This window comes from Oreochromis niloticus, linkage group LG19, assembly GCF_001858045.2.
Source record: "Oreochromis niloticus isolate F11D_XX linkage group LG19, O_niloticus_UMD_NMBU, whole genome shotgun sequence".
Lineage (NCBI taxonomy): Eukaryota > Metazoa > Chordata > Actinopteri > Cichliformes > Cichlidae > Oreochromis > Oreochromis niloticus.
Window position 1 is genome coordinate 6,766,871 of NC_031983.2, and position 25,623 is coordinate 6,792,493.

General features: G+C 39.2%; 1 protein-coding gene across 2 annotated transcripts; it reads right to left on the reverse strand.

Annotated features, from left to right (window-relative positions):
* Positions 1-608: 608 nt before the first annotated feature.
* LOC109195941 (tumor necrosis factor alpha-induced protein 2) lies at positions 609-17,236 on the reverse strand. 2 transcript variants are annotated; one of them, XM_019348693.2, is made up of 13 exons: positions 17,137-17,236; positions 15,594-15,787; positions 14,119-14,193; positions 13,225-13,858; positions 12,856-12,967; positions 12,526-12,648; positions 11,732-11,826; positions 11,523-11,615; positions 11,297-11,420; positions 11,074-11,193; positions 10,803-10,958; positions 6,708-6,829; positions 609-1,339 (listed from the first exon to the last, which is right to left on the reverse strand). In XM_019348693.2, exons 2-13 carry the CDS (start codon positions 15,763-15,765, stop codon positions 1,150-1,152), a joined length of 2,016 nt encoding a protein of 671 aa, XP_019204238.1. In that variant the 5' UTR covers positions 15,766-15,787; positions 17,137-17,236; the 3' UTR covers positions 609-1,149. The 2 variants fall into 2 exon arrangements, with proteins under 2 accessions (XP_019204238.1, XP_025756771.1); XM_025900986.1 differs by lacking the exon at positions 17,137-17,236 and having other exon boundaries at positions 1,135-1,339; positions 15,598-15,706.
* Between the last annotated feature and the right edge of the window lie 8,387 nt (positions 17,237-25,623).

Here is a 25,623-nt window from a genome sequence, read left to right on the forward strand (position 1 = left end):
ATACTGAAACACTGATCCAACATTATCCTTTATTGATGGATCATTTGATCTTACACTTTTGTGTGGCTCCTGGGTTTAATATCAGCACATGCACAAAATAACCTGCTTCTCTCATTCCATTTCAAACAGGACAGTGGTAACAACACTAGGCTACAATTTTAAGTTTTAGGTTTTTAACAGACTATATAAATTTCAATGGGAGCAACAGGACGGTCAAATGTCGCTGATTTTACTACAGAGCAGGACGGATTGCATGGTAGCAAACATCATCGGAATACATGTTTTCAACACTGCAGGTGACCTGGGTGTAATGTTTTTCAGCTAAAAAGAAACATGGTCTGACTCCTACCTAACTATATAAAGAGTAACTGAAGGTTAAATGCAGCTAACATGTCCTGTTTGAAGCCAGGCACTCACACCTCTGCTCTGCTGCGTCTCAGCCACCATCGCTCCATCGCAGAAAGAGCGCTAGAGCCAGAGTAGGGGAGAGGCGGGGAGAGAATCTATACTTTTATTAAAATATTACGTCTCAACCAAGTACTGTATGGTTTTTATAGTTTTAGTAGTGTGTCACACAAACAGCAAATATTGTCAAAAAAGTAAGAAATCTTTAGGGGTGCTTTGATTCATTTCAGCACCTCCAAAAATGGGCTAAAAACGCCCCTGTTTTAAAAGATGAAACCAAGATTAACTTGTACTAGAAACATGGGGAGACAATGGGCCTCATTTACTAATATTTGCCGGGAAATATTTTTACCCTGCGCAAAAATCAAATGCAAAATTACCGTCACATTTGTGAAACGTGCATGCCAGCCTTTTTTGTTGTCACCACGGTGCATATATTAGTAAATCATTCGGAACAAACATTCATATTTCCTCTGCCCCATTTATCTCTGTATGAAACTATGTTTACCTCCAAGTGAAGCAGAGCACATGGTGACGATGTTTTAAGAGAGAGTCACAATACAACAAAAAAATGCAAAAATACAGAGAGGAAAGATTGTCTCCTGCAATTTGGTCACATGTGGACACACACAGTGTGATGTTTGTTATTAGCATAGTACCTGTAACATTAGAATCAGGCTTGTCCATGGCAGCCACTTTGTACATCTTTACAGACAGACTGAAAGCACTAGAATTCAGCTCATCTTATCCACGGTATGATGAGATACAGAAAGGATATGAACGGTTCATCACTTCAACATTGGAGAAAAACATCCGGGTTTCACCACCAGTATAGCTTTCTCTTAGTATGTCCAGCACAGTGGATGTGATGGTATTCATGTCGGCTTTAGAGAGGTTTGTTTTGAGTTTGAGCAGAGCCGAAACATGTTCTTCACTGTTGGTGACAGAAAGAAGAAAAGGTTATAAAAAAGGTCACTTAATGATTATGTTTATATGCTGTTTATCATTACAGAACCAGAGACTCTGAAATAAGACTATCAGTGGAAGCACGTCATAATAAATAAATAATGGGTCTGAGCACTTTGTCAGTTCACTGGTGTGTTGACTTGCTTACTGTTTATGAAAATGTATACTTTCCATAAACTGCAAGCAAATAACTGATGTTTTCAGCCAAGCTTAGTTTATATGAATATATATGCACAATGAATGCTACATGATATTAACAATGTTAATAAGAAAAATCTGTAATATTTTAACTTTCAATACAAAGGTTACAAGTTTAATTCATTTCTTTAAACTTGTAGTCCAAGACTGCAGGTCTCAAATCAAACAGCTGACTTGCTGATCTGTATTATTGAACCTGTTATGTCTTTTTCTGTGTGTAACCAGTTTCGTACCCCTGACATACATCCTTCCTGCAAACACTAACAGCTGTCAGTAACACATCACCACACCTACTTAAACTACTGAAAAAAGTCGAGGTGGAAAACGTGTCCATTTCCAATTCAGTTCAATTACATTTTATTTATACAGCACCAAATCACAACAACAGTCGCCTTAAGGCTCAATGCTGTTGTATTTAAACATTTCTATTTTAAATACAACAGTAGGTGAAACTCCTATTGGTGACACTGATATGTGCATCAATTTTACACAGTCACAGTCAGCTGATGCAGACTGTGTGGAGTGAGGACCAAAATGCAGACACGCACAAACAAAACTTGATTCTAACAGAAAACATAGTGTTTATTATGGCTGAATGAGCAGTACAAAAATAAAAGTGCAAAAACTATTTGAAGCTAAACAATAGCCTAAACTGGATAAAACTAGAAAGAAAACATAAAATATCCTAAACATGAAAAAAACCTTAAATGTGACAACTTGGTACGAATATATGAAAACATGAAAACCTGGAAACCTGGCATAGCATGACATGGCCGGATCACAGACGACTGGATGAGGAATGAATGAAAACACACACACTTGCACACAGGAGGTGATCAGGGGAAGTGCAAACACTTGGGGAAACAGCTGATTAGAATGGACATAATGACACCACAGGGGAAGTAAAACTAAACACAATGAACATGGGACACCAGACCTCTACAAAATAAAACAGGAAACATAACGAAGACATGGCACACGCTTGACAACAGGAAACACGCAGACATGAAAACACATGACAGACTAAGGCTACATTCACACTGCAGGCGAAAGCGCATCAAATCCGACTTTTCTGACCCTATGCGGCCCATATCCGATCATGGTATGACAGTGTGAACAGCACAAATCCGATATTTTCAAATCCGATCTGGGTCACTTTCGTATGTGGTACTGAATCCGATACATATCTGATGTTTTAGAAAGCGACTGCTGTTTGAATGGTCATGTCGCATTAAATCTGTCTTTTACGTCACTGACACAAGACAGACGCTAATTATCAGCGCCGGAGAAGACATCGTGAACGCCTCCTGGCAATCCCGTGTAGATGTTAGTGAAACTGTTGGGAAGACAACGTTGGAGAAACGTGAACATTTTATTTGTACTGTAATCTGCAGATTCTGACAAAAATCTGCAACTATCCTTCAAAGCACCGCTCCTCTCTAAAACAGCAATAAGGATAATTATTAGGCCACATGTAAATAACAAATAACTTGCTCCTGCAGAGACCTGCAGTGTGAACGTAGCCTAAGACACGCGGACTCAACGTGAAGAACTGATGAGGAACACTATAAATACACACATAGGAAAAAGGGAACTGGAGATGAGACAGACATAACCAAGCACAGAACAGGATGGCTGTGGAAAAACACATGACGGATGGAAAGAGTCATGAGGGAAAACATGTAAACAAGAGAAGAAGATGGGAGACCAAGACATTACTGAAGCACATGAAGGGCACGGGAGACATAAACACAAGAGGCGAAGACATAAAGGAAATATAACAGAAAATAAAATATAACTGGGTAACCTAAAACACATGAGCTGAAGATAACTACATGAACTTAAACATAAACCATAAACATCAAAATATATTAAAATTCAAAACGTTCATGTCCCCTGATTCCTTTTCTCCTTTTCCTTTAAGGTTAGAAATAAGACAAGAACGAGATAGTTTGGTTTCTGGTGTCACATTTTGAAGAAATCTCTCTTTTCACTCTAATTAACAGCATTATTGACTTAATCTACACACAGCTACTGTTTATGAAAATGTATAAATTCCATAAAATGCAAGCAAATAACTGATGTTTTCAGCCAAGCTTAGTTTATATGAATATGTATGCACCATGAATGCTACATGATATTAACAATGTTAATAAGAAAAACAAAATCTGTAACATTTTCTTTAACTTTCAACAAAAAGGTTACAAGTGTAATTCATTTCTTTAAGCTTGTAGACCAAGACTGCAGGTCTCAAATCAAACAGCTGACTTGCTGATCTGTATTATTGAACCTGTTATGTCTTTTTCTGTGTGTAACCAGTTTTCTGCCCCTGACATACATCCTTCCTGCAAACACTAACAGCAGTCAGTAACACATCACCACACCGATCTACACGGTGGAGGTGGAAAATGTGTCCATTTCCAATTCAGTTCAATTCAATTTTATTTATACAGCACCAAATCACAACAACAGTCGCCTCAAGGCTCAATGCTGTTGCATATAAAACAGAATTTTTTTTAAATACATGGTAGGTGAAACTCCTATTGGTGACATTGATATGTGCCTAAATTTACATGAATCTCCAAGTTTACACAATCACAGTCAGCTGATGCAGACTGTGTGGAGTGAGGACCAAAATGCAGACACGCACAAACAAAACTTGATTCTAACAGAAAACATAGTGTTTATTATGGCTGAATGAGCAGTACAAAAATAAAAGGAAAGTAAAACATGAAAAAAACGTAAATGTGACAACTTGGTACGAATATATGAAAACCTGGAAAAATGGCATGACATGGACGGATCGCAGACGATTGGACGAGGAATGAATGAAAACACACAGACTAAATGCACATAGGAGGTGATCAGGGGAAGTGCAAACACTTGGGGAAACAGCTGATTAGAATAAACATAATGACACCACAGGGGAAGTAAAACTAAACACAATGAACATGGGACACCAGACCTCTACAAAATAAAACAGGAAACATAATGCAGACATGGCACACGCTTGACAACAGGAAACATGCAGACATGAAAACACATGACAGACTAAGACAAGCAGACTTAACATGACGAACTGACGAGGAACACGCACAACATAAATCCACACAGAGGAAAAAGGGCACTGGAGATGAGACAAAGCACAGAACATGATGGCTGCAGAAAAAACACATGATGGATGGAAAGGGTCATGAGGGAAAACATGTAAACAAGAGGAGAAGAAGAGAGACAAAGACATTACTAAAACACATGATGGGCATGGGAGACATAAACACATGAGGCGAGGACACAAAGGGAATATAACAGAAAATAAACTTTAACTGGGCAACCTAGGCAACTTAAAATAGATGAGCTAAAGATGACTACATGAACTTAAACATAAAGATCAAAATACATAAAATTCAAAACGCTGGGTCAAATGACTAAGGAACATGACATACACTAGTTTTTCCAAATAACTTCCCATAATAATTAAAAAAAATAAAAATGATACTTGATACTTTCAGACACACAGTCAGTCTTTATGTGAGTGCTATCAAGAGCAGTGTTTATGTCTCCTGATTCCCTTTCTGCTTTTCGTTTAAGGTTAGAAATAAGACAAGGACTAGACAGTTTGGTTTCCGGTGCCACATTTGAAAGAAATCCTCCTTTTCACTCTAATTAACAGCATTATTGACATTATTGACTATAGTAATTACAGCAAGCATTCACCATCACAGAGTCTGCGTATAATAGGGATTTCAGTCTAAGTAACATATAAAGGTTTTTCCATGGCATTCACTCTGTATGTCTTTACAGAGAGACTGTGACACAATATAATACACAATAATATTTCTGCTGTGCAACCAAACTCTCAGTCAGTGATACTCTGACAAGCAAATGTGCGGCTCATCTCACTTCAACTTTGGAGAAAAACTTCCGGGTTCCAGGATCAGCACGGCTCTCTTTCAGTGTGTCCGACAGAGTGGTTTTGACGATTTTCCTGTCGGCTTTGGAGAGGTTTGTCTTGAGTCTGAGCAGAGCCGAAACATGTTTTTCACTGTTGGTGACAGAAAGAAGAAAGAGTTAAAGAAAAGTGATGATTTTCTCTATGTAAAGTCAGAGACTGTGAAAAAAAGGATTGTCATCTGAAAGCTGCCACATTTGATATAGAAAAGAAAAAATATAAAGAAATGAGTTTGAGCATTTTTTTTGGCTAAATATAATCTGCAATGTTTTATTTCACGTTCAACATAAGAATAACAGCAGAAGTTATAACTTCACTGATCCCATCAAGACTTTTTTTCATTGCCATGTTATGTCTTTTTCTGTCTGTAGCCAGTTTTCTGCCCCTGACACACATCCTTCCTGCAAACACTAACAGCTGTCATTAACACTTTACCACACCTATTTAAATTGCTGAGAAGAGGGGAGATGGAAAATGTCTCAGTCCACCTCTGTTGGAAATGTGACAATAGGTGGAGCTCTTACTGAAATGGATCCGTGCCTCAAATGCATGTGATTCTCCGAATATGAACTAGTTTTACCAAATAACTCTTCCATAAAACTCTTATTCAGCATAAACATACATGAGTGCTATCAAGAGCAGTGTTTACGTCTCCTGGTTCACTTTCCCCCTGTTTCTTTAAGGTTAGAAATAAAACAAGAACGAGACAGTTTGGTTTCTGGTGCCACATTTGGAAGAAATCCTCCTTTTAACTCTAATTAACAGCATTATTGACTTAATCTACACACAGCTGCTGCTGCTTCTCTAATGCCAGCACGTTTTATTTAGCTTTCTGTTTATGTGGACTATCAGTGAAACTGGTAATGTAAAATAGAAAGGCAGCACATCTACTTTTAGCTCATGTTAGTTCCCATGAATGTAGCTCATCCTGCTCACAAGATATATCTGAAACTAATTAAGATGTTTCGCTCAGTCTGCTTCCTGTTTTCCCTCAGATCTCTCTGAAAACTATGATTGTTTATCCTGACCTAATGTCTCACAAAGTTCTTATCATGATATAGTTCTGTCCTTATTGTTTATGTTACAGTTGATACAACAGGCTAAAAAAATGAGAGCATATTACGTTTTGAATGAGTTATACTCTGTATGTTTTTGTATTAAACTATGTCTGAGTCAGTTCAAAAGTTACCTGAGGTCAGGATAAGCAGATCCCAGTGAAACAATTTGCATCTGTATGGCAGGAATATCTTGGAGTTTTAGCACTTCTGCAATGTTGGTCAGGATTTCCTTTAACCAGTCTTGTTTGGATCCCTGTGAAGACAAATCAGTGACGTCAGTTTAATCTGCAAGTTTCCCCAAACTGTAATTAACATAGCTGCTGTTTTTGGAATAATCATCTATTTCCTTCTGGAGCTATTGCACTGGAATTTCCCAAGATCTATTTATGCACTACGTAGTCCTCAACCAATGGTCAGATCTTTGATACATTTGTAACTACAGCTGGAGTTCAGTGGTCCTTTAATGGAGGGTTTTCCTTCATTTCTACCATGTTTTGCTCCATGTAAAATCTATGTTTAAAATATTAATTTTAAAGTTACAGATAAAATTTTTTTTATCTTTTCTGACATGGGTATATATGCAAAAAGTGGAAAAACGTTGGGAAAAATCAAAATCAAAAATAAGGATGGCACATTGTTGAACATTGTTTCTGCTCTAAAGTGATTGTCAGACTTTCATAGAAATCATGCCTTTCACTCATAATGTAACTTCTATAGAGACCATTTGGTCCATCATTTTCTATTAGTCACACTTTTGTTCTTAAGAATTGGAGTGTATTTCTTCTATGTCCAGCCTTGGAGGCTGATGTATCCCACCGAATGCTAATGACAAGCTTGCTATAAACGAACTCCATGTGGCCATTAGCAAACAACAATCTGCACACCGTGAGGCTGCATTTATTGTAGCGGGTGACAGCATGTCTCCTGCCACACAAGAGGGGATAAAACCCTGGACCATGTGTATAGAAACATTGTGGGAGCTTATATGGCAACGCCCCTCTCCCACCTGGGACAGTCTGATTACCTTTCTTTGTTTTTCACCCCCAAGTATTCAACCGTGTACTCATCAGTGTCAGTACTCATCAACCATGTGAAACCATCAGTGAAAACATTTAAAGTGTGGCCAGTGGGACTAGATTATGTACTCTAGGATAGGTTTAAAAATATGGACTGGAGCATTTTTACCTCTCAGGCAACCTGTGGCTCTCACGTCAACATAGACTCTCAGTACTGGACTACATCAACACCACAATTGAGAGCGTTACCACAGAAAAGCACATTACATTGTACCCTAATCAGAAACCATGGATGAACAAGGAAGTGAGGCTTCTACTAAAGGCACGTAACAATGTCTTCAGATCAGGAGACGCTCAAGCCTACAGTACATCCAGGGCAGAACTGAAGAGGGGCATCAAGAAGGCAAAGCACAGCTACAAGCTGAAGGTGGAGGAACACTTTGTCAACTCTTACTCACGACGCATGTGGCTGGGCATTCAGGCCATCTCTGACTACAAGCCGAGCAATTCCACACAGACAGCGATGAATGTGTCCTTCCTAAATGACTTCTAGGCTCGTTTTGACAAGGACACCAAGGAAAAGCCTGCCAAAACCCCACCCCCTGACGACTGCCATAACCTTACTCTTACCACCATAGATGTCCGTAACACTCTAAGCAATATCAATGCTCGCAAAGCTGCTGGCCCTGATGGCATTCCAGGACGTGTGCTTCGAGCATGTGCTGAGCAGCTTGCAGGGGTCTTCACAGACAACTTTAACCTGTCGCTTGCCCAGGCAGGAGTACCAGCATGCTTCAAGACCATCTCCATCGTGCCAGTGCCGAAACACTCATCACCCATATACCTGAACAACTATTGCCCTGTTGCACTCATGCCCATAGTTATGAATTGTTTGAGCAACTGGTCCTGGCACACCTCAAGACATGCTTGCCCCCCACACTGGATCCTCACCTCCAGGCCATATCTGCTCTACCACCATCACACTCAACACTGGCACTCCACAGGGCTGTGTGCCGAGCCTGTTCCTCTACTCCCTTTTCTCCCATGACTGCAGACCTACATATGGATCCAAGTCCATAAATGAGTTTGCAGATGACACCACAATGATTGGTCTCATCAGTTACAACAATGAGTCTGGCAACAGGGAAGAGGTAAAGCAACTAGCTATGTGGTGCGCTGCTAATAACCTGCTTCTGAATACCAGCAAAACCAAAAGAGCTCATTGTTGACTTCAGGAGAGAGAAGGGAGACACCCATGCCCCCATCTACATAAATGGCACAGCCGTTGAGCGGGTCTCCAGCTTCAAATTCTTGGGGACCCACATCCCTGAAAATCTGTCCTGGTCAACTAACACCTCCAGCCTGGTCAAGAAGGCCTATCAGAGATTCTTTTTCTTGAGGACACTGAAGAAGAACCACCTGTCTACTGACATTATGGTAACTTCTACCGCTGTGCGATAGAGAGCTTTAGGACCAACTGTGTCACAGTCTGGTATGGGAACTGCTCTGTTGCTGACTGCAAGGCGGGTGATGAAAACTACCCAGCGTATCACAGGGACTCCACTTCCTGCTATTGAGGATGTCCACAAGAAGACATGTCTACGCCAAGCATGCATTATTCTCAGGGACTCCTCTCATCCTGCCTATAAACTCTTCCAGCTCCTCCCCTCCGGAAGACCCTACAGGACCCTACAGACTAAAACCAGCAGGTTTAGGAACAGCTTCTTCCCTACAGCTGTGACCCTACTGAACTCAGTCCCCTGCTGAACCTTTCCATCCACACTCACTCTCCATCCACACCCCCTTATCCCTCCCAATGACCATGATCATGACTGTCATTCATTCTCAACATTCCCCATATGCTTACAATGGGTGCTGCTATAGTTTAGGACACTGACATAGTATAGTCTCTGTTATAGTGCTTACACTGTTCACTATTATAGTCTGTACAGAGCGCTACGCTCCCACTGCTTTAGATATATTCATAGGACTCTGTAGATCTGTTTACCTCACACCAGTTCATCGCTATACATGTAGCAGATCTGTATATATTTAGCAAATCTGTATATTTGTTCATAGTACATCTGTATATCTGCCCGTGTGTATAGCAGTATAGATCATCTGTATATCTGGTCTCTCTGTACATAATCTGTTCATAACTATTCCACCCTTTATAGTACCCTTATCTGTATATATCAGTATATCTGTACATTTGCCTGTAGTATATGTGTATATTTCTTCTCTACATCTGTATATTTGCTTAATTTATCTGTGTGTAACTGCTCTTATTGCACTTACTACTCTTGCACTTCTGATTAGATGCAAACTGTATTTCGTTACCGTATTTATACATGTGTTACGTGTCTGCAGGCTACATGTTTTCTTTCCCTCTCCTTTTATTTGCCATTCCCTTAGGTACACAGACTGCAGGCTGGTGTCAATTTGGGGATCTCCAGCTAATTGGAGGAAGGAGGCTCTGATTGGACAAACCAGGAGTGCACACCTTGATAAGGAGACTCACCTGTGGCTGGGTGTGGCTCTCTTCCCTCCTTTGAATTGTTTGGCACATGTGTAAAGCGCCTCTGCTGTATTTCTTTTGTTTGATGGTTGTGGTGGGAGTAAAGTGGACTAGATAAGTTTGGGGACCCCATACACTTACTCACGTAGAGTCTTTTGTTAGAAACACTAGGTAAGTAGGTTGGTGCCACCCATGTAATTTTGAGCTTGTTTTGAGTTGAGGTTTAGGGTCTTTTCCCCCTGTTTTTGTTTTTCTAGGATAATAGCTCAGCTAAGTTTTGGTTTTGTCTTTTTGGTGGTTTTTTTGGCACAACCTAACTGTCCCTTTCTCCCCCACATTTGTTGTTTGAATTTGGGTTATTTATTTTGTGAGAACGCTGCCATTAAACTTTTTTATAACACCTGTACCGGGTTTCCAGAGTTGTTGTGTTATCCCCTCCTGCCCTCGAGGAGATGTAACAACATGTGTAATGACAAAGTTGAATCCTAATCTTAATCCCATTTTAGCCAACTCCTCTGAATGGCCTTTTCAATTTTATAAATCTTTTTAATCAAATTATTTTTAATCGAAAATTCCAAACCAAATACATGTGAAACTGAGCTGATTCTTTTTTCCACAGCTCAGCAGAAGTCTGACCACTTGTAGGTTTTATTCATGTCTCAGCTAAAGTGTGCAGTGAAGGTAAGTCTCACCATTTTGGCAAACAGCTCGTGCAGTTTCTCTGCATTTTCTTTCACAGTCTCGTAAGCCTTCTGCTGCTGATTGCTGTCCTTCAGTTTGACCTCTCCTTTCAGAAGCCTCCGGACATATTCTTCTGTCACTTCCTGGTGAAGCTGACCAATCAGCTCCTGAATTTAGCCCAAGTATATAAGTAGTCAGAGCGCATCATAATCCTTTTACTAAAAAGTTGACAATGAAGGCAATAATGGCCATTCAATCCATTATAAAGTTTCATCCTTTTACCTGGTAAGAGGACTGACTTGAACCCTGAAGTTCTTGAAGCTCTTCTTCAGTGCTATTCAGCAGCTCCTCAAACGTGTTATTCATCAGCCAGTCACTGGTTCCCACCTTCTGGTAGTGTGGCTGTGTGAGGAACAAATAACAGTTTTTAAAATCTTTGATTAAGACATGTTAGGTTTTAAGTACTCCTGAGGATTATTGATATCTGCAGTTGTAAAGAACTTACCTTGAGGATCTTGTGCACAGGTTTTAATAAATAAGTGTGAGCAGACTGTTTCATCTCAGTCAGACCTCGCAAACAGTTTTCCCGCACATCCTCTGGGAACAGATCGCGGTCCACAAGGAAGTCCCTTTAGACAGACCACACAGGACACATTAGCTCACAATAATGTATTCACCTGTTATGATGAAGGTAAAATCCGAATTTCCATCTAAGTGGATCAGAAACATACCTGAACTGTTCGACACATCTGAGGTTTGCCTTTATGAAAGCTTTGCTGTGCGGCTTGTTTTGCTTAATGATGTCTTCATGAAAATTTTGATACCTGCAGAAGGTTGAGAAGAGTTTTCACTTTTATTGTCTTGTTATTACGAAACATAAAACCTACAGGTATTTTTTAAATGACAATATTTAAAAGACAGCCTTGTGAAGCCTTGTTACCTCTGCATGAAGTCTGTCAGGTTGGATGTTATTTTCTGGGCCTTGTGCGGGTCTCTTACAGTTATATGTGATGATGTCACGATGCCGTTGATCAACTGAAGACAAATGGATTGGCAAATCAGTGGCAGTTTTAAGTTCCCAAAGCATTTTACACAGCAATGCACTTCCAGCATTTTCAGATCCAGTTAAACTAACAGCAGGAACCAAACCCAGTGCTTTACAATGTTAGTGACTAACCCAAGTGATTAAACTACAGAACCATGGGAGGGTTTGAAACTGTGACTCTGATCTGACAGTAAATGAGTTTCTATAAATGACCCAAACAAAAAATGACGGTCCTTTCTTTGTTTGTTAATCTTTTTCTCAAAGTTTCTCAAAGTCTTTTTCGGTTTGGTTAATATGTGCAGCAGGCTGGAAAATATTTGTCTGCACTTCTTTGGAAAGTTCTAAAGTGAACAACAGAATAAATTTCATTCTGTACATTTTGTTCTCCTATGATCAAAACAATGTTACGTCATTACTTCACCACAATAATTTTATTGCACAGTTCTGACATAGCAATGTATTCAAAGCCTCTCATCATGGTCAACAATTAGAAGTCGACAAATTCAAGCTTCACTATAAGAATTCTTGAAGTTGGCCACCACAAGTGACGCCTTTCACTTTATATCTATCTTAATTGCCCCTTGGGGATAAATAAAGTTTTTTTGACTTGAATTGACTTGATATTAATACATTTTTATAAAAGCATCAATTTCAGCCTCTTTAATATTATGTTGTTGCAGCAACTCTACCTGGATGACATCATAGGCCACAGGACTGATGTAGCAACCATCATCTCTTGTCGGCTCCTTTCCTTGATCCCACTCTTTCTTTGCTTCATCCAATACTCGGCCAATAAAAATCATCAGGTCGCTCTAAACACACAACAACACACAGCTGCCACTTTTAAACTGCTTTCATGTGTAAAGATTTAATTACTGACAGTAACAATTACATCTACAATATTATGTCTAAAAAAATTAAATCAGCAACTCTTTGATGCTGGATTTGCAAATCTCACTTTAAGCCCTGCAATGTCCATACTGATTAACTGGATACACGCCTTAGACACACTGTGTTACCTGTTGTTTGCTGAGGTACTGCTCCTCCAGAGGTTTCAGTAACTCGTCAGGAAGCAGGTTTCCCAGCGCTTCAGTATTGATATTACTGGCCAGCTCAGGTTTTTCAAGGATTCTGGTACACAGAGCAGATAACACATAAGTTTCTATAAACACTCCACGTTGTGTTTAGTCTACAAAAGTGACATTTTATTTTGCACATTAAGAAAACAAGAAATTAGCCGTTACATTTGTATTATTATTCACTATCTGTCTGTAATTGTTCAGGTATTTATTCTTCAAGGATCAGTGAAGGACCTCACACTGACAGACATCATCATGTTTCGGCACAGAAAGATGCTACTTCAAACAATAATTGAACTGGTGGCTTACCCTGGATAAAACTCCTTCACCCATCGCAGGAGGAAACTGCAGTCCTTGTCATCCAGAACAAAGTCTGCAATGTTTTTGAGTCTTGCGCTGAAAGTTTGATGGTACAGTCTTGCATAAAAGTTACAGATGTCCATCTCTGGTGGGTAGCAGTTCTTCACCACCTCCACCACCCACTGCAGGTCCTCCTTCAGCTGCCTGCCCATGGACTGGATGTCTGCCTGGATCGAGGACAGGTTCACCTGGTCACCAGTGGGGCTCGATGGGTTCTCCAAACGACTATACACTAATTCATGGAGCACTTTGTCATGGTGCTCCTTCCATTTCTTGGGCCTCCAGGCTGGTGGAGTCTGGCATCTTTGTCTCCACAGCTGGTCCTGCTCTTCCTCAAGGTTGATGGCTTTCACTGCAGACTTCAGAGCAGACACTGATGCTTCCTCACTGCTGAGAGAAAGACTCTGCTGCACAGTCTGCTCTATACGCTCTTCAAGGGCTTTATGGTCTGCAGCAAGCTTTTCTACTGCTTCCTTGTTAGCCTCAGCTGTCTCCCAAAACAGATGTTTCTCCCTGTCTATCAGTTGCTGAGTGGCCTCACAAAAGGCTTGCATTTCAAGGTATTCCTCAAAATTAGGTTTCTCTGATAGACAAAAACAAAGACAAATCTTTGAATTTCTTTTAGATTATCAGTACTATTTTATAGATGAATCACCCAGGCTCTCTGGGGTTCTCTTGATATTTATCACTAAGCATCTAAACAAATCTTCCTAAACAGTGAAATGAATGCTGCACATGTACTAAATACACATAATTGAATAAAATGAAAATAATTGTAATTCAACTTATGCCAAGGATATTAACATGGGGTTCAACAAATAAACAAATATTTGTACTTCCCACCTAGTATCGGGGAGCGTCTATCCTTGTCCCCTTTCCGTCTAAAAGAAAACTCTGTCTTAACAGTATTACTGGGATCTGAAACAAAAAAGCACACAGTTTAATGAAGTTTGAATAACAGAATGCAGACATGATTTCAATGTTTTGTTTTTTCCCACGTTCCACAGACAAGCATCAGCATTACTTTTTGTTGTGAACTCAATGCAAAAAAAATTGTTATTTTTTGCCCACTATTGTCATGTGTAGCTGTGGCAGGCATGAAATACAAAGCCAAACCCATGACAAAGAATCAAAACAAAGAGAAGAATAGGCAAAACCTAACCACGGAGTCACATGACTCTAGACCCTGACAACTATGGCCAGGGCACTGCAGAGAACATTTTGCAGAGACAAAATCATTTGTAAGTGTGCAGATTTTAGCCACTTTGGTTTGTTCTTTCATGACTGCATTATCTTAATTGTGAAAGCTGATAATAGGGCTTTTTAGTTTTTTTATAGTAAAGACAGGGGTAACAATCCATGCATTAACAATATATATTTAGTTGTTAATATATGCTGGTCAGCCAGCAATCAAATATGTCTTCAAAGTGTCACACCTAAATGAATACAAGCATTTAATAATATGGCCAATTTCACATGTGCTTTTATTGTAAAGAAATCAACTTTCTTGCATCATTGCCTTGGTATTATGAATGAATAATTATATGTGATTTACTTTCTGCACTGCATGTTTAAGATAGCAATTACATCCTGGAAATATTCTATATTTGCAAAAAATTTCCATTTTGCTGAGGCAAAGTTATTCTCTTATCATTCATTAAATATGTTTTTAACTTAACTGATTCTTGCCCAGGTTAAAAATGTTATTTGAAGGCATCAGATCAGGATTCAGAAAACTGTGATGATTTTTTTTTGTTATTTTGTTTTACAGCTTCCCAAGAAAATGAGGGGGCAAAATAGTAACTCATAAATGTTAATGTTACACTACTAAATACAAATAGCAGCTTTATTTGGCCAGCATTCGATTTTATTCTTGGTTGATTTATCTCCAGTCTTTAATACTATTAATGCTTGTTGGGATTAAATAATTTACAGTGCCTCAATAATGCTATGCTTTTTATTAATAATAAGTGTTATAAAGTTATATAGTGTAGTATTAAGTGGACACAGCCCTGAAAAATAAAGGCATGAGACCATGTGTCCTTGGGGAGTAGAAAGCAGCAGACTCTCGCTCACGCTTGCCTGGGAAAATGTAGACAAGAGGGGACCATCTCTAGTGGAAAGTTACTGAGACACTGTTGTTTAGACTAGAGTGAGAGAGCTTCTGTAATAAAACTGTTAGGGGCACACCACCATTTTGAGATCCGCGGCAGCATGTCTTACAGGACGCATCTCCCTTCTAGAAGTAATAAAGTGTTAAATGGTCTACTGAGCAGTGTTTTTTCTTCCACCGGATGCCTCTGCCTCTGCTTACGTACTCACTAGGTGACGAAGATTGCGTGTTGGAAGCCGGAAGCTCCTTCTAAACTTCTCCATCATGCCCACATTTATGCCACCTTCAGTCAGCATCTTCTCATCGCTCTTGATGGATTTGTTGCTCTTGGTGGACACCGTGTCATTGCCGGGGTTCTCAGTGGACTTGTCCATCATTTGTGAAATTTTATTTCATTATCTACCCAAATGTGAGAAGAATACAAAAGAAATGTTTAAAGGCAAAATATGTTAAATTTAAAGTAACCAGTCTGTTTTTAAAATGTAAGGAGGAGAACAGGAGCACAGTTCATGTTAAAATGTAGGCACTAAATGTAAAAAGCGATAAATACTCAAATAAAGTAATGAAGTATTTGTATTTTCGATCTGGATTTTAATAATAAATATAGTAATTTGGGAGAAAGGGCCTAAAATCCTACACGATAAAACCCCTACAGTGCTCTTAAAGTATTTTATAAGGAACCAATTCATTGTAGCTTTCACTACAATCATCATAAAACTATATTACAGATAACATTTTATATCGGATAGATTAGAAAAGACGGAGTAGAAAAACAGAGAACAACATTTTGCTTGTAATTTGGGAACATTTTCTCTCATTTCTCAGGTCCTGGACTTTTAAATACTGTTGATTGTTATTAGGCCTCACAAAACGTGTGTGTGTGTGTGTGTGTGTGTCCAGAGAGAGAGAGAGAGTGAGACAGTTTTATTTTCAAAATTGATATTTAGTCCGTGTATGCAAACCATAGCTCGTTATAGTAAAGAGAAAAAGGTTTATGTTGCCTCCCAAGACGGGTTTCCTGTTCAACAACGCGTGGTGCTGTGATAAAGAAGAGAAAAAGGGACACACGTTTCACAGTAGGAAGGTTTATTCTTCTTCACATCTTAGAACAGCTTCAGGTATCACCACTCTGTGCAAAGAAATGGCCTTCTGCTTCGGTCCAATTTACAGTACATGGCCACAGTTTCCTGAGCCAGAGACTGTATTAATCTCTCAACAAAACTTTGACAAAACTTCCCTTTTTATAACCATGTCACTCTTTCCCAAAAAAATAATGTCTTTGACATAAACAAACACATTTACTATTGTTATACAACCTACAAACTATATAGAGTTCAATGCTCCTTTAACCACTTTCACTACTACTATGCAGTCACCATTGGTCAATAAGTTTCCTTTTAACACTCTATAATTGTTTTTGGTATTAAACCACAAAATTGTTCTTCTAACCACAACATTAACCAGAAAAATAAGACATAGTATAAAACCCACTTAGCAGAGTGCATAATACATAATGGTTCAGTCTCTCAGAGGTTAGATTAGCTCCCCCCCGCACACACACACACACATTATTCCACATTAACCAAGTCCATTAGTATTAGCTTAATTTAGCCTGCAGCCTTAACCCACAATTCAGACACAACTCAGACTGAACCCATTTCTTTAGAAGTTGCGCTCATTACCCACATAACCAACATCCTCTACTTGTAAGGTCTGCAGTATACATTCATTTAAATGCATTTACTAACCTGTGATAAAGAACAGAAAAAGGGACACACGTTGAGCTCATGTCTGTTTCACCGCGGTCAAGTGCGCCGTCATTTGTGAGCCGCAGTCAAGCCAGCCGCCTCTTTTTCGTCGCATTAATTTTCTTGCGCTTCTACACCGGCATTTACGGCATCCCCTTTTCTCCTTATTTCCCGATCGAAAGCATAGACCCGCGCGTAAGTACACGCGTGCGCGCACTCACACATGCACGCGCGCGGACTCAGACATGCACGCGTACAATTAGAGTGCTTTGGGACAGCCCAAAGCGGGACAGTCTGGTTGCATATTCAAAAATTCATGTCACCTGACCTAAAGGCGGTATCGTGGGCTTTGAGGAGTGTGCAGACCTCGCTGGTCATCCAGGGTTTATGGTTTGGGAAAACCCGAATGCTTTTGTCGACAGTCACATTTGCAATACATCTATTAATCCCCATATCCAAGTATCAAAAAATGTAAAAACAAATTATATTCTTTCCTCAGTTTCTGTTAATAAGACTTAAATATACATGAAATTATTCAACATTATATACATTATTCATAAGGAGACAGAGAATTCAAAAACAACACGGAGAATGTCTTGATGCATGCTCAATCATCCAGGTAATTAAATCCCCAAAGTTTGATTCTGTTCATCTGGACGTAGTGTTTTCAATGGGAGAAAAGTTTTGTCACTCATCCAAGTGACTTCTTCGGTCTCAGCTGACTGCAGGTTTCCCCAATCTTATAAACAGTACATTACATTTTCAGTCATTATGCAATCCACCGTTTAATAGAAAAAACTTTTTTTTGCCTTGACAACATACATTCGTCTTCATTTCAAGTAAGTAGTTATTTTTCACACAGAGAGCAATACCATTCTCCAGCCTCTGCTGTCCAGAACTGCTCTGTATTCATCTGGAGGCACTGTGTGTGAAACCACTTTAAATAGCTCTCATGCAGGAACAAAGCAATTGTATAAAATGAAGTGAGGGAATGGAGCTATAAATAGATTAATATAGAGATGTGAAAATAAACTTAAATATAGACATAGGAACACAAGTATTAACATTAATGTTTCTGGGATATAATAAACAATATAAGCATACAGGTGTCTAAGCAAATATTGTGGTATACAAAGTGAGTGAGTGCAGTGAGTCGTGTTTATTCCTGTTCAATATGTGTCTGACACAAGTGGATGAATTAAAAAGTCTGACAGCAGCAGCAACAACAGGCAATGCCTTCCTGATGACTTTCTATCTGTTTGCATCTTTTTCTTTGATGCCTGTATCCCAGCTTGAAGAGTCCTGGACCCTTTTTGTAGTCAGTGGGTGTGTGGGCAAACAACTCTGGCTTGTCACCCAGTTGGATTTCCTGCTATTTGTAAGATGGCACTATCTACAAATCAGGACACATTAACTATGATATTAAAAAAATGACATGATGACATAGTCCTTGGTCAGTTTACCAAGCATTTCTCAGTTTTGTTCTTTATAGTTCTGTTCATCATATCATTGTTTGTGAATCCTGGATTATTTGATGATATGTATACATTATGTATTCTTTTGTTTTCAGTTCCATATTGCTTTTTAGTGTAGTTCTTCTTCAGCGTTCCACAAGTGGATGGAACACTTGTGAAAATACTCTAGTGTTAAAGTCAGTCTTGTCTTCATGTCTGTTTACGGTTTTGTCTGTGTCAAGCTCGTGTGTCTTAGTCTGGGTTTTAGTTTGGTGGCCTCTTGTCTCTTTCTTGTGTTGAGTCTTACTTCCACTGTCTTCTTATTCCCAATGTATCCCTGCTGTGTTACGCAGCTGTCTCCAATTCTCCTAATCGCCATCTTATTTATACATTTTGCCAATCTCCCGGTCTGAAGTACATTATTCTATTCTATTCTATTCTATTCTATTCTATTCTATTCTATTCTATTATATTATATTATATTATATTTATACAGCGCCAAATCACAACAACAGTCACCTCAAGGCACTTTATATTGTAAGGTAGATCTTACAATTATACATACAGAGAAAAAAACCAACAAACATATTATCCCCTATAAGCAATCACTTTGGCGACAGTGGGAAGGAAAAACTCCCTATTAACAGGAAGAAACCTCCGACAGAACCAGACTCAGGGCCATCTGCTGCGACCGGTTGGGGTAGGAGAGAAGGAAAACAGGATAAAAGACATGCTATGGAAGTGAGCCAGAGATTAATAACAAGTATGATTCAGGGCAGAGAGGTCTATTAACACATAGTGAGTGAGAAAGGTGACCGAAAAGGAAAAACTCAATGCATCATGGGAGTCCCCCAGCAGCCTACGTCTATTGCAGCATAACTAAGGGAGGATTCAGGGTCACCTGGTCCAGCCCTAACTATATGCTTTAGCAAAAAGGAAAGTTTTAAGCCTAATCTTGAAAGTCGAGATAGTGTCTGTCTCCTGATTTCAAACTGGAAGCTGGTTCCACAGAAGAGGGGCCTGAAAACTGAAGGCTCTCCCTCCCATTCTACTTTTAAATACTCTAGGAACAACAAGTAAGCCTGCAGTGTGAGGGCGACATGCTCTAATAGGGTGATATGGTACTACAAGGTCATGAAGATAAGATGGGGCCTGATTATTTAAGACCTTGTATTTTGAATTCAATTCTGGATTTAACAGGAAGCCAATGAAGGGAAGCCAAAACAAGAGAAATATGCTCTCTCTTTCTAGTCCCTGTCAGTACTCTTGGATTAACCGAAGGCCTTTCATTTAGTTTTAGGACATCCTGATAATAATGAATTACAGTAGTCCAGCCTAGAAGTAATGAATGCATGAACTAGTTTTTCAGCGTCACTCTGAGACAGGATATTTCTAACTTTAGAGATGTTGCACAAATTGAAAAAAGCAGTCTTACATATTTGTTTAATATGTGCGTTGAAGGACATGTCCTGGTCAAAAATGACTCCAAGTTTCCACACAGTGTTACTGGAGGCCAAGGTAATGCCATCCAGAATAAGAATCTGCTTAGATACCATATTTCTAAGATTTTCAGGGCCGAGTACAATAACCTCAGTTTTATCTGAATTAAGAAGCAGAAAGTTAGCGGCCATCCAGGTCTTTATGTCTTTAAGACATTCCTGCAGTTTAACTAATCGGTGTGTGTTATCTGGCTTCATGGATAGATAGAGCTGCGTGTCATCTGCATAGCAGTGAAAATTTATGCTATGTCTTCTGATGATGCTGCCTAAGGGAAGCATGTATAATGTAAACAGAATTGGTCCTAGCACTGAACCCTGTGGAACTCCATAATTAACCTCAGCATGTGAAGGGGACTCTCCATTTACATGAACAAATTGGAGTCTATTAGATAGATATGATACAAACCACTGCCGTGCAGTACCTGTAATACCTACAGCATGTTCTAATCGCTCTAATAGGATGTTATGGTCAACAGTATCGAACGCTGCACTGAGGTCTAGCAGGACAAGCACAGAGATGAGTCCACTGTCAGAGGCCATAAGAAGATCATTTGTAACCTTCACTAAAGCTGTTTCTGTGCTGTGCTGAGCTCTGAAACCTGACTGAAACTCTTCAAATAAGCCATTCCTCTGCAGATGATCTGTTAGCTGTTTGACAACTACTCTTTCAAGGATGTTTGATATGAAAGGAAGGTTGGAGACTGGCCTATACTTAGCTAAGACAGTTGGGTCTAGAGATGGCTTTTTAAGTAAAGGTTTAACTACAGCCAGCTTGAAGGCCTGTGGTACACAGCTGATTATTAGAGATAGGTTGATCATATTTAAGATTGAAGCATTAATTAATGGCAGGACTTCTTTGAGCAGTTTTGTAGGAATGGGGTCTAAAAGACACGTTGATGGTTTGGAGGAAGCAATTATTGAAGTTAACTCAGAAAGATCAATTGGAGAAAAAGAGTCTAAATGAATATCAATGGTATTTAAAGTAGCTGTAGATACTGTTACATCTGTGAGATCATTATGGGTAATTTTTTCTCTAATTGTTAAAATTTTATTTGTGAAGAAATTCATGAAGTCATTACTTCTTAATGTTAAAGGAATGGTTGGCTCAACAGTGCTCTGACTTTTTGTCAGCCTGGCTACAGTGCTGAAGAGAAACCTGGGGTTGTTCTTATTTTCTTCAATCAGTGACGAATAGTAAGATATTCTGGCTTTGTGGAGGGCTTTCTTATAAAGCAGCAAAGTTTTTCTCCAGGCTAAATGATGATCTTCTAAATGTGTGACACGCCATTTCCTCTCCAGCTTACGAGTTATTTGCTTTAGGCTACGTGTTTGAGAATTATACCACGGGGTCAAGTACTTCTGATCTGAGGCCTTATTTTTAACAAGGAGCTACAGTAGTGCCTTAATTAAGTGTTCCCTGGTGTCTCCCAGTTGATGTGTGTGTTACTACCAGTAAGTTTGGTAGTTCATGAAATAGAAGAACTTCTGTTCCTGTAATATTGAATTTTGTTTTAAAAGGTGTCCAAAAACAGAAAATAAAGTATTTCAAAGGCAAGGAGTATATCACAATGAATATATAATTTGAATTTATACAATTTAATTCATTCTGGTGTGAGCAATTAAATGTTATGTATCTAGCACCAAATCACAACAGCAGTCGCCTAAAGACACTTTATGTTGCTGGGTAAAAACACAACAATAATACAAAAAAAACCAACAAAAAAACCAACAACAATTTAATTACCCCATATGAGCTAACATTTAGTGAGAGTGGGAAGGAAAAACTCCATTTGAAAAGGTAGAAACATCTGGCAGAAATAGGCTCAAGGAGAAACAGCCATCTACTGTGACTGGCTGAGGTTGATGAAAAGGAGACAGGACAACATATACACTGAGCAAGAGAGCGAGAGATACATACTAACTAATGATTTAATGCAGAGAGGTGTATAAACACAGAACGAGCAAAGAAGGAAAAAATTCATACATCATGAGAAGCCCGCAGGAGCCTAGGCTTATTGCAGCACAAACAAGGGAAGATTCAGGGTCCTGATCCACTCTAACTGTTTTATTTGTCAAAACTGAAGGTTTTAAGGCTAATCTTAAAAGCTGAGACGGGTGTTTGTCTTCTGAATTAATATTGTGAGCTGTATCCACAGAAGAGAGAGGCCTGAGAGATGAAGACTCTGATTCCCGTTCAATCTTATAATTCTATAGGAACCACAAGGACACCTAATATTCCAAAATTAAAATCTGCATTTCAAAGGAAGTCAGTGAAGACAAGCAAATATGGGTGAAATATGCTGTCTCTTTATAGTCCCTGTCATGACTCTCTCAGCAGCACTTTTGATCCATTAATATTAAACAATTATTGATACAGCGGATTGAGATGTAATGTGGCCCAGAGGTACAGTAGGTGGCCCAGAGTAAGACGGTGTTGAAAGCTGGACATCAACTATTGATGATTTTTTATGAATTTTTGAATTCAATATAAATGTCCTTTAATTTTTGAGGAATATTACAGTAGATCTGGATGAAACTTGGCCCAGAGGTACAGTAGGTGTCCCAGAGGAGGAATGTGTTGAAAGTTGGACCTCAACTATTAAGGATGATTTTTAATGAATTTTTGAAAGTGACATAATTCTATTGTATTGACTGTATTGCATGGAATACAAGTTTCCTTTAGTTTCTGGGGAATATTACAGTAGATCTGGATGAAACTTGGCCCAGAGGTGCAGTAGGTGTCCCAGAGGAGGAATGTGTTGAAAGTTGGACATCAACTATCAAGGATGATTTTTAATGAATTTTTGAATATGCAACCAGACTGTCCCGATGGTTGTATTGGGCTGTCCCGTTGCAATTTGTGTGCGCGCACGAGAAAAGGCGCTACCGTAAATACTAGTGTAGACGCGCAAGAAAATTTATGCCGGATAAGAAGCGGCTGGCTTGACCACGGCTCACAAATGACGGCTCACTTGACCGCGGTTCAGTTTCACAACAGGAAGGTTTATTCTTCTGTGCCCCAAAACGCTACTCGATATCACTGCGCGCAATGCGCCCTCTAGCTGCTAGATGTAGAATAGCATGTTTAAATGGCAGGTACACAAATACATTGATAGCAAAAAATTTTGGGGGGGGGCTGATTTCCACTGTTTATTTCCGATACCAGATTTTAACAGAAAGCTATTTTCAACTCTCTACATGTACTGTTTCGCACAGATAAAACTTCCGCAGTTTCTTCCCACTTCACCGTGTTTCGATTACTTGTTCAGGTTTGGCAAGAAGGTGAGAGTGTGTGACCGGGGCACGGGGCGGGGTCACCTTACAGGCGTGTTTTCTTTTCTTTTCATGGTCAAATGTATACTTTACAGGTGATGAAAGATGCTCTCATATTGTACATGAAAGGACATCAATGAAGTCGCAGCATCATTTCTGCTGCATAGCCTTTGACAGTGTTGCAGTGGGTGCTGAAGAAAGAAATACAACAATAGGTGTCAAAAATGGTAAAATCTCTAGAAACCAGTGTGTTGTACTTCTGAGACTTTTTCTCCTCCGCTCTTTTTTAGAGATGTAAAGAAGGGAAACTGTGCAATATATCACGACAGGAGAAATGAGAGAAAATACCCCTCATGCTGGTCACCACTGATATACATGCAGAAAAAAGTGCTTAAGTAATAATGAAACCAAATGCAACGTGATCTCAGGTGACTAGAGGGCACTGCGTGCTATATTTGTTTCAGGCAAAAAAAATTGTTGATTGAGTCTTCGTGCCTACATTTTGATGGTATATGAAAAATGCAGCAAAACTTTATATTTAAGAAAGTGTTGTTTACAAAACTGAGAAAAAACTCATGAACATCAGGACATTTATATCCACTAGAGGGTGGTCCACTGGTTTATGCTGTGGTTATGTGTTTGTGCTCTAGTTATGTGTGCAGTGGTGTAGTCTTTGTCCATGCCGTTTTGATTTATTTTATTATTTTTTTAAAGTTGAATTGGGTTTTTAAATAAGATGATTGAAATATGTGAGATTTGTTTCCAAGTACTGTTTTTATGCACGTCATTACAGATATTTGCTTCAGGAAAAGAAGACATTTCCAGTCGAAATAAATGACCAAATGTGAGTGGATTAGGCTGATATTGTTTAGTGGATATAGTGACCTTTTATTGGCATTAAATATGCATTTCAGTAACACAGTGTTTAAATTTTCTTAGCTACATCTGAATTTCCCAAACATCTGAATTAAAAAATATACAAAATACTACTACTACTACTACTAGTAATAATAATAATAATAATGATAATAAAGATGATGATAACAACACACATAAAAATACATTTACCTGAGAGATGAATTGACCGTTATATGTCTGGTTTCCTTTACAAAATAACACACGTGAGCAGATTTACATAATATATATTTTTGATGTGAAATATGACAGGACAAAGGGTAATATTTTTAAACAGTGCACTTTATTACTTCACTGTAAACACGATATTGCCATTTATCTTCTGGTATAAATACAAGAATTGTGGAGGTAAACAGATGACACAGAGCTCTTAATTCTCACTCCTGCTTTATTCCTCTTCTCCAACACATTTCCTCAACACTGGGTGTGAGTGGAGCCCTCTAGTGGTCCGCCACAGAATAAAGAATTATTCTATACTAACTTGCACAAACCAAGAAACAAACATAAATTACTGCAGAAATTCTGACTTTTTTCAGTGGATGTGTAATTTTTTTTCAAAGCAGTACCTCATATTATAGCATTACATTATAGTATAGTATTATTTACAAAACTGTGCTTAAAACAACACGTCTCCTCTCTGTGGTTCTGAACTCCCCTTTCTTAAAAACCCAGAGAGATTGTAGTTGTTCTATGTTGAAAAAACACCAAACCCTCTTCCTATTTGTGTGTGTGTGTGTGTGTGTGTCCACCCTAGGGGGAGCTGGTGGCCTGCAGTACCACCACCTTCCGCTAGTTGGAGACGATTACTTTTACACACATTTCTACACCACTCTCTCTTTTTTCCCCTTGTTTTTGTTCCCCATTTTCAACATTTTTAAACCCATTTTTCACTGTTTTTACACCCACACATCAACCTATTAACTCACTTGTTCAACATTTCTTTTCCTTTCTCCCCAACTGTTTTTCTAACTTTCAACTGGTTCATGCTCAGGGAACCCTTTCTCACACAACCATTCTCTGCCATCTTACACAACATACTTTTACCCACAGTTCTTACCATACAGTCACGCACTGAGTTTTGTCTCTGGCCGCCCAGTGGAGCGTTTGCCGCAGCTGCCTCTCGAGCCGCTAATCCGACTCCGCTGACTGCCTTACTGGATCTAGATCCCATTTTACTACACGAGGCGTCCCCCGTGAGGTTCCTTGCCTTCTACGGACCAAGGAACGAACACCGTCACCCCCAGTCTCCTTTAAAGAAGTTAGGATCTTTTAGGAGACGCTAGGGATGTCACTCCGTGATTCTACACGAAGAAGCTTCGGAGCTCTTGCCCTGGAAGGTCGTAACA